Here is a 15,601-nt window from a genome sequence, read left to right on the forward strand (position 1 = left end):
TTTTAGGCACAAGGAGAACATAGGCGTCTTCCAGCCCACCACTCCTCCGGGCTTCTTCTGCCATCACTATAATTCTCTCTCTCCTGGTATAGTACTTTTCACTCTCCTTCTCCCAGTAGACTAATGATGCCGACCTCCTTGTTGCTGCACGCTTCCCATCACTGCTTCACCTTTCACTGGGCGGTGCTTTGTTTCACAGTTCATCCCATTTATCTAGTGCCTCTGCCTGTTTTCTCTCGTCACATCTCGATGGGCAGGCATTTCTTTTCCATCTCACCTTCTTATAGCATGCACCTTCCACAATTGGCTGGTCATTCTCAAGACACTCCCTTCTGAAGGTGAAACCTCTGGAGGGCTGAACGATCCTCTGCGTCCTCTACACCTACTCTGGACAGTTTCTTTATGTGCTGTACCACAAACTGCCATCTTGGGATCCATTCCTGGCGCAATCTCTAAACATTCTTTCACTACCATTTTCTATGTTTCTCGAGTCTTCTCCGCATTTCTTAGTTCTTTCTTTTGCAAGACTCAGTTGTGCCAACTATGCCAAGTGTAACGTGGCACGGAGTAGTAGCCATGGGCAAGGTGCTTGTGCTTCATGCCATGGCATGTTACATGGAAATGGGGATCCTGGCTGGGTGTGTGGACTTTAAGGCCGGCCTCACACTACCGTGTTTTACGGACGTAAGAGAGGTGCAGAAAATACGGATTGCATACGGTGCAATGATTCTCTATGCCCCAGCTCCTATCACCCGTATTTTACTGATCCGTATTATACGGTCTTCTATGGCCGTAGAAAATCGCAGCATGCTACGTTTGTCACCGTATTGCGCAAAAAATATGCCAATGAAAGTCTATAGGGGCCAGAAAAATACGGATTACACACAGACCAGCAGTGTGACTTGCGAGAAATATGCAGTGGTGTTCTATAGAAAAGCCGGCAATTCAGTGCCGTGTACAGTAAAATCACACTGACAGCTTACAATAGAATAGGTAGAATAAATGTGTACACATAGAATAGGTATATATATATATATATATATATATATATATATATATATATATATATATATACAGTACAGACCAAAAGTTTGGACACACCTCATTTAAAGATTTTTCTGTATTTTCATGACTATGAAAATTGTATATTCACACTGAAGGCATCAAAACTATGAATTAACACATGTGGAATTATATACTTAACAAAAAAGTGTGAAACAACTGAAAATATGTCTTATATTCTAGGTTCTTCAAAGTAGCCACCTTTTGCTTTGATGACTGCTTTGCACACTCTTGGCATTCTCTTGATGAGCTTCAAGAGGTAGTCACCGGAAATGGTTTTCACTTCACAGGTGTGCCCTGTCAGGTTTAATAAGTGGGATTTCTTGCCTTATAAATGGGGTTGGGTCCATCAGTTGTGTTGTGCAGACGTCTTGTGGATACACAGCTGATAGTCCTACTGAATAGACTGTTAGAATTTGTATTATGGCAAGAGGAAAGCAGCTAAGTGAAGAAAAACGAGAGGCCATTATTACTTTAAGAAATGAAGGTCAGTCAGTGCGAAAAATTGGGAAAACTTTGAAAGTGTCCCCAAGTGCAGTTGCAAAAATCATTAAGCGCTACAAAGAAACTGGCTAACATGAGGACGGCCCCAGGAAAGGAAGACCAAGAGCCACCTCTGCTTCTGAGGATAAGTTTATCCGAGTCACCAGCCTCAGAAAAAGCAGGTTAACAGCAGCTCAGATTAGAGACCAGGTCAATGCCACACAGAGTTCTAGCAGCAGACACATCTCTACAACAACTGTTAAGAGGAGACTTTGTGTAGCAGGTCTTCATGGTAAAATAGCTGCCAGGAAACCACTGCTAAGGACAGGCAACAAGCAGAAGAGACTTGTTTGTGCTAAAGAACACAAGGAATGGACAATAGAACAGTGAAAATCTGTGCTTAGGTCTGACGAGTCCAAATTTGAGATCTTTGGTTCCAACCACCGTGTCTTTGTGCGACTCAGAAAAGGTGAACGGATGGACTCTACATGCCTGGTTCCCACCGTGCAGCATGGAGGAGGAGGTGTGATGGTGTGGGGGTGCTTTGCTGGTGACACTGTTGGGGTTTTATTCAAAATTGAAGGCAAACAGAACCAGCATGGTTACCACAGCATCTTGCAGCGGCATGCTATTCCATCCAGTTTGCGTTTAGTTGGACCATCATTTATTTTTCAACAGGACAATGACTCCAAACACACCTCCAGGCTGTGTAAGGGCTACTTGACCAAGAAGGAGAGTGATGGGGTGCTTCGCCAGATGACCTGGCCTCCACAGTCACCAGACCTGAACCCAATTGAGATGGTTTGGGGTGAGCTCGACCGCAGAGTGAAGTCAAAAGGGCCAACAAGTGTTAAGCATCTCTGGGAACTCCTTCAGGATTGTTGGAAGACTATTTCCGGTGACTACCTCTTAAAGCTCATCAAGAGAATGCCAAGAGTGTGCAAAGCAGTCATCAAAGCAAAAGGTGGCCACTTTGAAGAACCTAGAATATAAGCCATATTTTCAGTTGTTTAACATGTGTTAATTCATAGTTTTGATGCCTTCAGTGTAAATTTACAATTTTCATAGTCGTGAAAATACAGAAAAATCTTTAAATGAGAAGGTGTGTCCAAACTTTTGGTCTGTACTGTATGTCATTGAGACACATATATGTATATATATTAATATTTAATACAGCGCTACATAGCTTTAAAGCCAGTAATTCAATTGCCGGCTTTTGCGATCTCCTTCCTAAACTCGACATGATATGAGACATGGTTTACATACAGAAAACCATCTCATATCCCCACTTTTTTGCATATTCAACACTACTAATGTTAGTAGTGTGTATGTGCAAAATTTGGGCGCTCTAGCTATTAAAATAAAGGGTTAAATGGCGGAAAACATTGGTGTGGGCTCCCGCACAATTTTCTCCACCAGAGTAGTAAAGCCAGTGACTGAGGACAGATATTAATAGCCTGGCGAGGGTCCATGGTTATTGGCCCCCCTGGCTAAAAACATCTGCCCCCAGCCACCCCAGAAAAGGCACATCTGGAAGATGCGCCTATTCTGGCACTTGGCCACTCTCTTCCCATTCCCGTGTAGCGGTGGGATATGGGGTGATGAAGGGTTAATGTCACCTTTCTATTGTAAGGTGACATTAAGCCAGATTAATAATGGAGAGGCGTCAATTCTGACACCTATCCATTATTAATCCAATTGTATGAAAGGGTTAAAAAAAAACACACATTATTAAAAAGTATTTTAATGAAATAAACACACAGGTTGTTTAAATATTTTATTGCTCTCTCAATCCACCTGAAGACCCTCGCTCTGTAACAAAGGAAAAATAAAAAAACAACAATATACATACCTGATAGATAGGAAAACCACTGAAATCTACCTTCCGACGATCTGTCACGTCCCACGATGTAAATCCATCTGAAGGGGTTAATTTTTTTTACAGGCAGGAGCTCTGCTATAATGCAGCTGTGCTCGTGCCTGTAAAACCCTAGCGAATGAATGGAAACTAGGTCAATGACCTGTGGTTACCGTCATTCGCGGTGATGCGCCCTCGGCTGGTTGTACTCATATGAACTCGAGCCTGGGAACTTTTCTGAATATTTTCCCAGCCTCAAGATTAGGGCTGTACTGTCATTACACACATGCATTCCATTTAGCTACTGATCTAAACAATTATGTGCAATTGTTATTTTTAGGAAATGGAACTCATTGCATCCACCTTCTGTGGCATCTCCAATGTAGGTTTCTTTTTGCATTACATTTAAAACATCCATTTCCCCAAATACTTTTAGGGCAGAGGGAGTATTGGTGTGTGTCTCATTGGAGACAGGATAGTTTTCCTAAAAAATATTCGTAAACAATTCTATACCCCTTTGATCCACACTGAGATTTTCCTTTTGCTCTAAGAAGATGAGGGAAAATTAATCTCTTCAGGTCCTAATGGTGAACTCCAATGGTACATGACAAGTTTCAGGATCTCCTTCATATAGGCGTTTACACAACAGCTTTATACGCATACTTCTTCACAAGCAGGATTGATTTACACAAATACTTATACAAATGCATGGATCATATTAAACTATCACTATACTTCATAAATATTTCTAGCCTTTTTCATTTACTAGTCCACTGGCAAGTGTGTTTTATGGGCTGCAGATGTCCAGATGTTACCAGTTAGTAGTCTCCAGATGATACGACGGCCTCCTTCTTCTCTTATTAGCAATACTCCACAGGGTATATGTGACCACAAGTTCTAAGTTTAACTAAATTTGAGGCAAAATGCAACATGTGTTTCTTCTATTTTTCAACAAATCCTGGCATGTGAATACACTGTTACTGACCAGAAGCGCCTATTGAAGGAGCACCTGTCAGGCAAATGTACTGACAATACACTTTTTTTGATGGAAGAGTTAATGGCATTTTCATTATATTAACTTTTTTATTTTCATCCTGCTTCACAGACTTTTCCAACGTCTAGACTCAAAATTGAAAGAGATTTCCAAAATAGCTGGTGAAATAACTCAGAGTGTGTGTTTGTCTCAGGGAATGGAGAGAAAAAATGTTATTCAACACATTCGCAATATGTACAAGGTTGATTTGAGTGCAAGTCGACATTGGCAAGAACTTGTCCAGCAAATGACTCATGACAGGTAAGTAAGTAATTACTAATAGTTGGTTAGAATGCTTTCTTTTACATTACTAGCGGGATATGCTTACAGCACAATAATAAATAGCTGCCATGGGCACAGAAGGTGTAGCCACCCCATTGTCAGCAGTTGTCAGCTTATATATTACAGCTGACTTTCCACTGCAGTGGTCGGTGTTAATCGAGGGTCTTATGCTATACTGAGGAATACAGAAGCTGAAATCTGTAGACATAGAATAGGCCTACACCCACATAGGATCAGACTGGTCCTTCCGGGAACCAGCAGATGCACTGGTGAGCCACTGACTCAAACCATTCCTTGTCCCTAATCAACACCTTAGCGTATACCTAAATATCATCTTCATGCCCTACAGTAATATTTCATCTGAGGCAAGCAGTTGTATACTGAGCCATTCAGAGTTCTCCAGGCGTGTCACTTTCTTATTGCTGAGCTGCGAGAGCTTCTTGAGTGACCGTTTCCTTTTCCTAAGCTAGTGATGCTAGGAATAAATGGTCTGTCACTGCACTAGTTCTGAAGTGTACACTGGTATTTGCAAATAGAGAGAAGTGTCTTGGAACAAGAAGCGTTGATTCCGAGAACTGCTCTGGAAAATTCTATTGCTGATGATTTTGCAGGACTGATAAAAGATCAGAATTTCAGAGGGTGCATGAGGGAGATGATCAGCTAACTGTTGTATAGAAAGCAATGGGATGGAGAGAAGTGTCTGGTACCACACAAGTTAAGTTCCACGCCTGGATTGTAGTTTCTGCTCATATTTGGCAAAGCTCTAGTGGTTAGTTTTCTTGTCAAGAAGCTGTAAACTATGAAAGGGCAGAGACAGACTACTGTATTTCTCGTGGGAGAATCGCATCGTAAAACTCCTACTGGCTGTCGGCTCTCCTGACCTGAGCTTGACAGCTGCATAAAAATACATCACGCTGTCTTGCTCAGGTTAGGGGAGGTGCCAGGCCAGTCTGTGCAGTGTGATGTGATTAACACACGAGTTATACGGCAATGTTGCTCAGCCGTAAGATAAAAGCTCTTGCAGCAGCGGCAGAATAAAAACAGGTCAATTACAAATTTTCTTATTTTCATGTAATCTAAGGGTATGTACCCACAGTGAGTTTTTGCTTGCAGACATTTCTGCAAGGTTTGAGCCTCTCTAGACAGCAAAAACGCTGCAGCAAAAACATGCTTTTTAGGTGCGTTTTTGCATGTTTTTTTGTACAGCAATGATTTTTTTTTAGCTAAATAAAGATATTTGGAAAAAAAAAATTAATGATGTGATTTCCTGGTTCAATTCCTTCTTTTTGCATTCTGAAGCAGTAGTGTCATGGTAATGGGATTAGGGTTTGGTGTCAGCAGCTGTCGCAGACACCAAGCCCAAGGTTTAGTAATAAAGAGGTATCAGCCAAACACCCTTTCTAAACCAGTAAGTAAAGAGTTAAATGCACACACACTGTGACCAGCCAATGTAGGAGCGTTAACAGAATGAACCTATAAAGGCTGTAACGAAACAGCAACTGGCAGAAATCAGCGTGAACAGCGGTACTTAATTTTTACAAAAAATGAAAAAGAAAAATTAAGTGGGCTTCCAATTAATTTTCATAACTAGTAGAGTGAAAGACAATGGCTAATGTTAATATTCTCGGAAGGAGCCAATAGCCATAAAGGTTCCCAGGCTATTAATATCATCTCACAGCTGTTTGCTTAGCCTTTACTGGCTAGTTTATAAGGGGGACTCCAGAAACAAACTTGACATGGGGGTCCCCCTATAAAATCTAACCAGCAGCCACAAAAACCTCTCTGACATATTTTCGTCAGCAGGAAGGACTACAGTTAGCCCATATAGCAAGAAGAAAAAGTATACCCACTCAGAGCAACATACTTAAAAGGAGAAATAGGAGTTGTACTAGGTATATGCAAGGAAAAGTATCAAAATTTATTGAAAGTTCACATGATATATATTCACATACGTTTACAAACATACATAAAGTGATACACGTGCAAGGACAACACACCAGGGTAACCAGGACCCACCAATAGCCCTAGTCCGTTAGTGCCTATCAGTCAGTCTCATTATAAGGTGCATGTGCAAAAAATACTGTGGCACAGGTAAGTATGCCTACCGTCTAAACAGAAACCCTTTGTATGCATATGCCCACAAAGAGGCAATTGTAACCGCATAAATGGTCGGCAGACACTTACCACTGGTAGGGGTAGGAGGGTCCTGGGCCGGGTGTTAGTAAAAGCCCCCCCGACGTGCATTTCGCGTCCCTAATCGACCGCTTTCTCAAGGGAGATGCTTAATCACTTGCCAGTAGTACCTTTTAAGGTCAAAGGATGTGTCACCTGTTAGTTCGGGGCCAATCCGAGTGGCTAGAGAGCGGCGCATGCGCATCGCGTGCCGCAGGTCCTGGAAGTGCAAAGGAGCGTAGAGGTAACACAAATCATACATTGTACAGCTTAATATATTTCAGATAGTTCTCTCTCCGCCAGTTCAAGTAAGAATCCTCTGTCACATACTCCACGACAATTATTTAAGTGGCGCAAGTGGTGTGAAGCTGTATCCAAAGTCCAACTAGGATAGACCATAATCCTATGATTTGTGTTACCTCTACTCTGCATTTGTGCTATCTGTGCCTTTGTATATGTTCTTCATGCTATTATTGGGACTGGTGCTCTGGTTCTTATTATTAGTATTTCCGGTTTCCGGCTTGATATACCAGTTTTCATATCATTCATTGGTGACGCAGTGGTTGTGCGCATGTGCGCCGCGGCCCGGGACTCCTGGTATGCAGCGGCGCGTCTCTCTGCCTTGCTCGCACGCCTGGAGATTTCTTTTACTCCCCACGCGTGCGCAGTAGTGCGCGACGCTCCTTTGCACTTCCAGGACCTGCGGCACGCGATGCGCATGCGCCGCTCTCTAGCCACTCGGATTGGCCCAGAACTAACAGGTGACACATCCTTTGACCTTAAAAGGTACTACTGGCAAGTGATTAAGACACACATCGGGGGGGGGGGGCTTTTACTAACACCCGGCCCAGGACCCTCCTACCCCTACCAGTGGTAAGTGTCTGCCGACCCTTTATGCGGTTACAATTGCCTCTTTGTGGGGATATGCATACAAAGGGTTTCTGTTTAGACGGTAGGCATACTTACCTGTGCCACAGTATTTTTTGCACATGCACCTTATAATGAGACTGACTGATAGGCACTAACGGACTAGGGCTATTGGTGGGTCCTGGTTACCCTGGTGTGTTGTCCTTGCACGTGTATCACTTTATTTATGTTTGTAAACGTATGTGAATATATATCATGTGAACTTTCAATAAATTTTGATACTTTTACCTTGCATATACCTAGTACAACTCCTATTTCTCCTTTTAAGTAAAATCTAACCAGCATAGGCTAGACAGACAATTGCGGGCTGATATTAAGAGCATAGGAAGGGGTCATGGATATTGACCCCCTCCCACACTAAAAACATCAGCTTTCGGCCACCCCAGAAATGGTACATCCATAAGATGCACCAAATCTGGCCCTTAGCCTCGCTCTTCGCACTTGCCCTGGTGCGATTGCAAGTGGGGTGATAATATTGGGGTTTATATCAGCCTTGTAATGTCATATGACATCAAGACCAGAGGTTAGTAATTGTGAGGTGTCTATTGGACACCCCCATTACTAACCCCATAGTCATATTGTATAAAAAACACACCCAGAATTAGGTCCATTATTTGAAAAATTAAACTATACTCGCCGAACGCCTAATCCCAGATGCCCTTTTCTGCTGTAAACAATAAAAAATAATAGACAACCAGATACTCTCCTATCCGCAGTAGTCCACGTATTTCAGAGTGTCCCACGGCGATCTCACTTGTAAAAAAGTCACATTAAGAGATGTGACTGTTTCAGCTGGCTGCTGTCATCGCTCCCGTAGTGTATAGCCCTAAGCTGCCGTGAGAAAGATCACATGAGTTCATCAGCTGATGAACTCCGGTGATCTCACAGCACCACCGCTGCGTTTGAAATGCGATTTCTGTGAGTACTGCGCATGAAAGGGGGTTTCATGTGGGCTCCGGCGATGAGCCCACATCAAATTCGCGACAGGTCAGCTGTTTTGTACAGCTGACATGTGCGCGTAATAAGGGCAGGTGGAACTGCCGCTATTAACTAGTTAAATGCCGCTGTCAAAAGCTGACAGTGGCATTTAACTACCGCTTCCAGCCATCAGGCCGGAAATGCGCGCATCGCCGACCCCCGTCACATGATCGGGGGTCAGCGATGCGTTGGCATGACAACCTGAGGCCTCCTTGAGACCTCTATGATTGTTGATGCCGGCTTGTTGTGATCAGCACCCTGTGGTCGGCGCTCATAGCAAGCCTGTAATTCAGCTACATAGGAGCGATCTGATGATCGCTGCTATGTAGCAGAGCCGATCAGGCTATGCCAGCTTCTAGCCTCCCATGGAGGCTATTGAAGCATGGCATTTAAAAAAATGTTTTAAAAAATATGAAAAAATAAAAAAAATATAAAAGTTTAAATCACCCCCCTTTCGCCCCATTCAAAATAAAACAATTAAAAAAAAAATCAAACCTACACATATTTGGCATTGCCGTGTTCATAATCCCTCGATCTATCAAATAAAAAAAAGAATTAACCTGATCGCTAAACGGTGTAGCGAGAAAAAAATTCAAAACACCAGAATTACGTTTTTTTGGTCGCCGCGACAAGTGGTATCATTAAAAACATCAGCTCGGCACGCAAAAAATAAGCCCTCACCTGACCCAAGATCCCAAAAAATAGAAACGATATAGGTATCGGAAAATGGCGCAATTTTTTTTTTTTTTTTTTTTTTTTTTTTTTAAAGTTTGGAATTTTTTTTCACCACTTAGATAAAAAATAACCTAGACATGTTTGGTGTCTATGAACTCGTACTGACCTGGAGAATCATAATGGCAGGTCAGTTTTAGCATTTAGTGAACCTAGCAAAAAAGCCAAACAAAAAGCAAGTGTGGGATTGCAACTTTTTTTGCAATTTTACCACACTTGGAATTTTTTTCCCGTTTTCTAGTACAAGTCATGGTAAAACCAATGGTGTCGTTCAAAAGTACAACTTGTCCTGCAAAAAATGCGCCCTTACGTGGCCATATTGACGGAAAAGTAAAAAAGTTATGGCTCTGGGAAGGAGAGGAGCGAAAAACGAAAGCGCAAAAACTAAAAAGAGCTGCGTCTTGAAGGGGTTAAAAAATATATACATATATGATGGCAAAAAATATTACACAATACAGATATATTGCAGCTTTGTTAAATAAGCATTGTGTGTGTGTGTGTGGCATTCACACAACAGAAATTATTTTGAAAAATTGGCTAATTTTTTGGTTGAAAAAACAATGCTGCAGCCATATTTACTGTTTTTTTTGTGTGCCATTTTTTACTCTTAGGTACAGTGGGTATGGAAAGTATTCAGACCCCTTTAAATTTTTCACTTTGTTTTATTGCAGCCATTTGGTAAATTCAAAAAGTTCACTTTTTTCTCATTAATGTACTCTGCACCCCATCTTGACTGAAAAAAACAGAAATGTAGAAATTTTGGCAAATTTATTTAAAAAGAAAAACTGAAATATCACATGGTCATAAGTATTCAGTATTTTCCCAAAGACTTTTCTTTCTGTTTAAAATTACATAAAGAATGATATTCATCCTCTGCACTTTTATTACACTATAGGTGTACTTATTTCCATACATATCAAAACCCTGATTTCTTCTCTTCAGAATCTTGAATTTCCTATTTCACTTTGCTTCTTTTTCTTTCTCTTCTGTACTGTCAATACATGATGCATCAGCACAGTATGACATGAGCAGCCTGAGCTAAATTAAAAATGTCTGGGTCTCCATCATGTATGCATGTATACAGCTGCTTACACATTAAAATGAATCTTTTTATAGACACCACTCACCTCTCCAGCCTTTCTGCTATTCACTGTCACCCATTTGGTCGTTGGCGTAACTTCTTCATCATCACAGCTCGTGCTGCAACCCCGGGTATCTGGATGTCCGACTTTAATAGTGTTTGGGGACATTCTGCGCATGCACTTGCAAATCGTGCGGTGATGTCATGACGCTGGGATCTTTTCCACGCTTACGTATAACCCTCCCAGAAGTCAGAAATTCTGGCCCAATGTCAGGGGCCCAGAGATTTTAGCATAAGCACCAGTGTTCTCAAGATTCGGTGAGAATCGGATGGTTGAGTGGGGAGTGGAGCGACTGGTTAAATGATCTGTTAGGTGATTATTAGTGATGAACGATTATACTCCTTGCTCGGGTTTTCCCGAGCATGCTCGGGTGGTCTCAGAGTATTTGTTAGTGCTCGGAGATTTAGTTTTCATCGCCTCATGATTTACGGCTGCTAGACAGGCTGAATACATGTGAGGAATGCCTGTTTGTTAGGGAATTCCCACATGTATTCAGGCTGTCCAGCAGCTGTACATCATGCAGCTGAGGCGATGAAAACTAAACCCCTGAGCACTAACAATGCTCGGAGACCCGAGCAACAATGCTATTCGCTCATCACTAGTGATTATATTGACATCATGCTGCTCTTGGATTACCTAAGTCTACTGGTTTGACCCTAGGCACCCCAGCGTAACACTTTATCCAGGTAATTAATGCAGTGACTAAATATTACCACATTATAGGGAATAAATAATGCCACCGTGCCATGACTGGATAACGGCACCACACTATTATTTTATAAACAATACAATAGGAATATAAAAATCTCCGCCATTTTTTATATATAGTGGTAAGATACCAGGCATACAGTCTGCAAGGTATCATCAAACTGCAGATTGGGCAAATAAAACTTAAAGAGCCATAACTTTTTATTTTTAGATTGACAATAGAAGATAAGGTTGGCACTGCTCTCTGACAAGATAACCGCATGGAGAATAGAGGCAGTATTCACACGGGCGGTGCATCATTTCTGAGAGTTCAATTGTAGGATATTAAAAAGTAGATTGATCGTTTTCTTTGTATGGCCAAGAGGCATGCAAAACACAATATGCAGCTGGTCAGTAGCCTATGGCCATTTCATGCACCAAACGATTACTCAGGGTAAACTGGGAAAAGGCAGCATTAACTGTCGTGTCCCCAGCACCTTTATTACATTACCCACATAAACAGATATTTAGAAAAAGTTTTTCTAAAGCCTATTTACAAAATATAAATGAAGCCTTTGACTAGTCGAGGGGCGTTAGTGTCCCCACACTAATTGGCCTACTTAGCATGTTATCACGCACTTCTGGGCATCATAACATGACTTAGAGTCGGCGTTATCGCTAGCGCTGTACTTGTTTCGCGCATACCTCTTAGCTTTAGAGATGCAGCACACTGCACATGATCAGACGTGCAGAAGACATCTGAAGCCTTCACGCTGCTTCAAAAGATCAATGCAGCAAGAGAAAGAAGCCACGCAAATGTGTGGCGTATGTATAGTGCTCACCAGATCTTGTAAATCATGTTATCACACCCACAGGGGTATGATAACTTGCTTAGTGGGCTGACTAGTCTGGGGACACTAACACCCCATTGACTAGACAAAGACCTCATTTCCATATCATAAACAGATTTTAGAAATACTTTCTCTAAGGATATGTGCACACGTCAGGATTTCTTGCAGAAATTTTCCTGACAAAAACCGGACATTTCTGCCAGAAATCTGCATGCGTTTTTACCGCGATTTTACCGCGATTTTGACGCTTTTTTGGTGCGTTTTTGGTGCGTTTTTTCCCAAATGCATAGAATTGCGGGAAAAACGCCGAAAATCCGCAAAAATAATGAACATGCTCATTTTTTTACCGCGATGCGTTTTTTTCACGGAAAGAAACGCATCCATGTGCACATAACATGCAGAATGCATTCTAAATTATAGAATGCATAATGTATGCGTTTTTAATGAGTTTTTATAGCGTTTTTACCGCGAAAAAAAGCGAAAAAACCTGAACGTGTGCACATAGCCTAAAAATCTGTTTATGTGCATAATGTAATACAGGGACTGATAGGTAGGATATTTACATATGTAGGCACAACTGCTCGTGGTTCTTGGGGCATGGGGGACCTGACAGGTTCCCTTTAAGCCCATATACTCGAGTATAAGCCGAGACCTCTAATTTTGCCACAAAAAACTGGGAAAATTTAATGACTTGAGTATAAGCCTAGGGTGGAAAATGCAGCAGCTACTGGTAAATTTCAAAAATAAAAATAGATACCAATAAAAGTAAAATGAATTAAGACATCAGTAGGTTAAGTGTTTTTGAATATCCATATTGAATCAGGAGCCCCATATAGTGCTCCATACAGTTCATGATGGGCTCCATAAGATGCTCCATACAAAATATGCCCCATATAATGCTCCATTAAGTTTATGATGGGCCCCATAAGATGCTTCATACAAAAATATGCCCCATATAATGCTGCACAAAGGTGGATTATGGCCCCATAAGATGCTCCATAGAAGCATTTGCCCCATACAATGCTGCATAAAGGTTGATTATGGCCCCATGAGATGCTCCACAGAAACATTTGCCCCATACAATGCTGCATAAACGTTGATTATGGCCCCATGAGATGCTCCATAGAAACATTTGCCCCATACAATGCTGCATAAAGGTTGATTATGGCCCCATGAGATGCTCCATAGAAACATTTGCCCCATATAATGCTGCACAAAGGTTGATTATGGCCCCATGAGATGCTCCATAGAAACATTTGCCCCATACAATGCTGCATAAACGTTGATTATGGCCCCATGAGATGCTCCATAGAAACATTTGCCCCATACAATGCTGCATAAAGGTTGATTATGGCCCCATGAGATGCTCCATAGAAACATTTGCCCCATACAATGCTGCATAAAGGTTGATTATGGCCCCATGAGATGCTCCATAGAAACATTTGCCCCATATAATGCTGCATAAAGGTTGAATATGGCCCCATGAGATGCTCCATAGAAACATTTGCCCCATATAATGCTGCACAAGGGTTGATTTTGCCCCATGAGATGCTCCATAGAAATATTTGCCCCATACAATGCTGCATAAAGGTTGATTATGGCCTCATAAGATGCTCCATGGAATATTATGCCCCATATGCTGCTGCTGCGATTTTAAAAAAATGATGTACTCATCTCTTTTCCTGTGCAGGCGGGGACACTGGCACTTGCCATATTCACCTGTCCCCATTCCACTGCTGCACGCCACTGTGTCTATCGATTCTCTGACTGTTCAGGCAGAGGGCGTGCACTAACCACATCATCGTGCCCTCTGACCTGAATGTCACGCAGAAGATCGAGCCCAGCTGTGGAACAGGGACAGGTGAATATCACAATGCTCACCCTCCCCGTCATACTCGCCCTCCCGGCACGGTCCCTGGCAGCTTCTCCAATGCGATGGTCTCTGGCGCCTGCAGCTTGTTCCTGTGTTCAGCGGGCATTGGTACCGCTCATTAAAGTAATGACTATGCACTCCACCCCTATGGGAGTGGAGTCGCGTCCATATTTATTACTTTAATGAGCGGTACCACATGACCGCTGAACACAGGAAGAGCTGCCGGCGCCCGGAGACCATCGGAGAAGCAGGGAAGCGTGCCGGGAGCAGGTAAGTATACTTGTACTCAAGTATATATGGTAGTTTAATTACAGTGCTTAAAACGTAACTGTCATTTTAATTTCTATTTCATAAATCCATAGTACACATGAAACTAAGCAACTGTGTAATATATCTGATCAGAGAAATCTGCTTCTTTCTTCTTCTGGATTAATTTTGTATAAATTCATCAAGAAAATGTGTATTCAGTGAAGACAGACTTTCCTATTGCTGAGATAGAATATTATCAGGAGCAACTGTCAACTATGTAGACAGAAGCGGTGAAGAGGAGCGAGGATTTCTGCTAGTGATGAGTGAGTATACTCGTTGTTCGGGTGGTCTCTTTGTTACTGTTCGGAGATTAAGTTTTCATCGCCGCAGTTGAATGATTTACAGCTATTAGCCAGCTTGATTACATGTGGGGATTTCCTAGCAACCAGGCAACCCCCACATGTACTCAGCCTGGCTAATAGCTGTAAATCATTCAGCTGCCGCGATGAAAACAAAATCTCCGAACACGAACAAATACTCGGAGGTCACCTGAGCGTGCTCGAGAAAACTTGCGCAACGAGTATACTTCACTAATTTCTGCCTCCCACTCCTCCATCCTTCCACCTCCCCTTTCCATAGAATGCGTAGCAGCTCATCTCCTATCTCAGCAGTGGGAAAGTTAGTTTTCATTGAATACATATTTTACCTTAGAAATGCAAATTATCTCATCTGAGTAGAAGAGGACTTGAACTCTAGTGCCACCTATTGGAAATAGCAATCCTACAAGTCAATATCAACCTTTTAACGAGTCTTGCAATATGACTTAGGATAAGAGCTAAATCAGAATCCCAATTTGCAGACATGGTGTTCTGGGCTAATGCCCCTCGTCAGTGCAAAGTATGAGATCTGATTTGCCTATGTGAGAAGCTAAGGCTGGGATGTAAGGGGTAAGGTTTCTCCTTGAGGAGTTTGACAAGCCAGGCCTGGCATGCCACTATGAGGAGACTTAAACGCCTGCATGCAAGGCATTTATGTCTCCTTATAATGGCATGAAAGTCCTGGTTTGTCACACTCCAGAAGGAGAAATCTTACCCCTTAGAACTGAGAATTTTTAAAATAAATGATCAGTTCACGAGGAGAAAAAAGCAAATATCTCTGATAAGATATATTACAAAGTTACATGTGTCCTATTGACCTCCCATGTAAAAATTAAAATGATGCTTACACTTTAGAAAAACACATCCATATAAAGTGCAATGTTCTAAGAACACT

At 42.0% G+C, this 15,601-nt stretch overlaps 1 protein-coding gene across 2 annotated transcripts in view; it reads left to right on the forward strand.

Annotated features, from left to right (window-relative positions):
- Window positions 1-15,601, forward strand: part of LYST (lysosomal trafficking regulator) — a 604,516-nt gene that overhangs the window by 380,727 nt on the left and 208,188 nt on the right. For both annotated transcript variants that reach the window (XM_069769439.1, XM_069769441.1), the window contains exon 33: window positions 4,509-4,697. In XM_069769439.1, the coding sequence (XP_069625540.1) occupies window positions 4,509-4,697 (189 nt within the window). The remainder of the gene's footprint in view (window positions 1-4,508; window positions 4,698-15,601) is intronic.

Source organism: Ranitomeya imitator, chromosome 5, assembly GCF_032444005.1.
Source record: "Ranitomeya imitator isolate aRanImi1 chromosome 5, aRanImi1.pri, whole genome shotgun sequence".
NCBI lineage: Eukaryota > Metazoa > Chordata > Amphibia > Anura > Dendrobatidae > Ranitomeya > Ranitomeya imitator.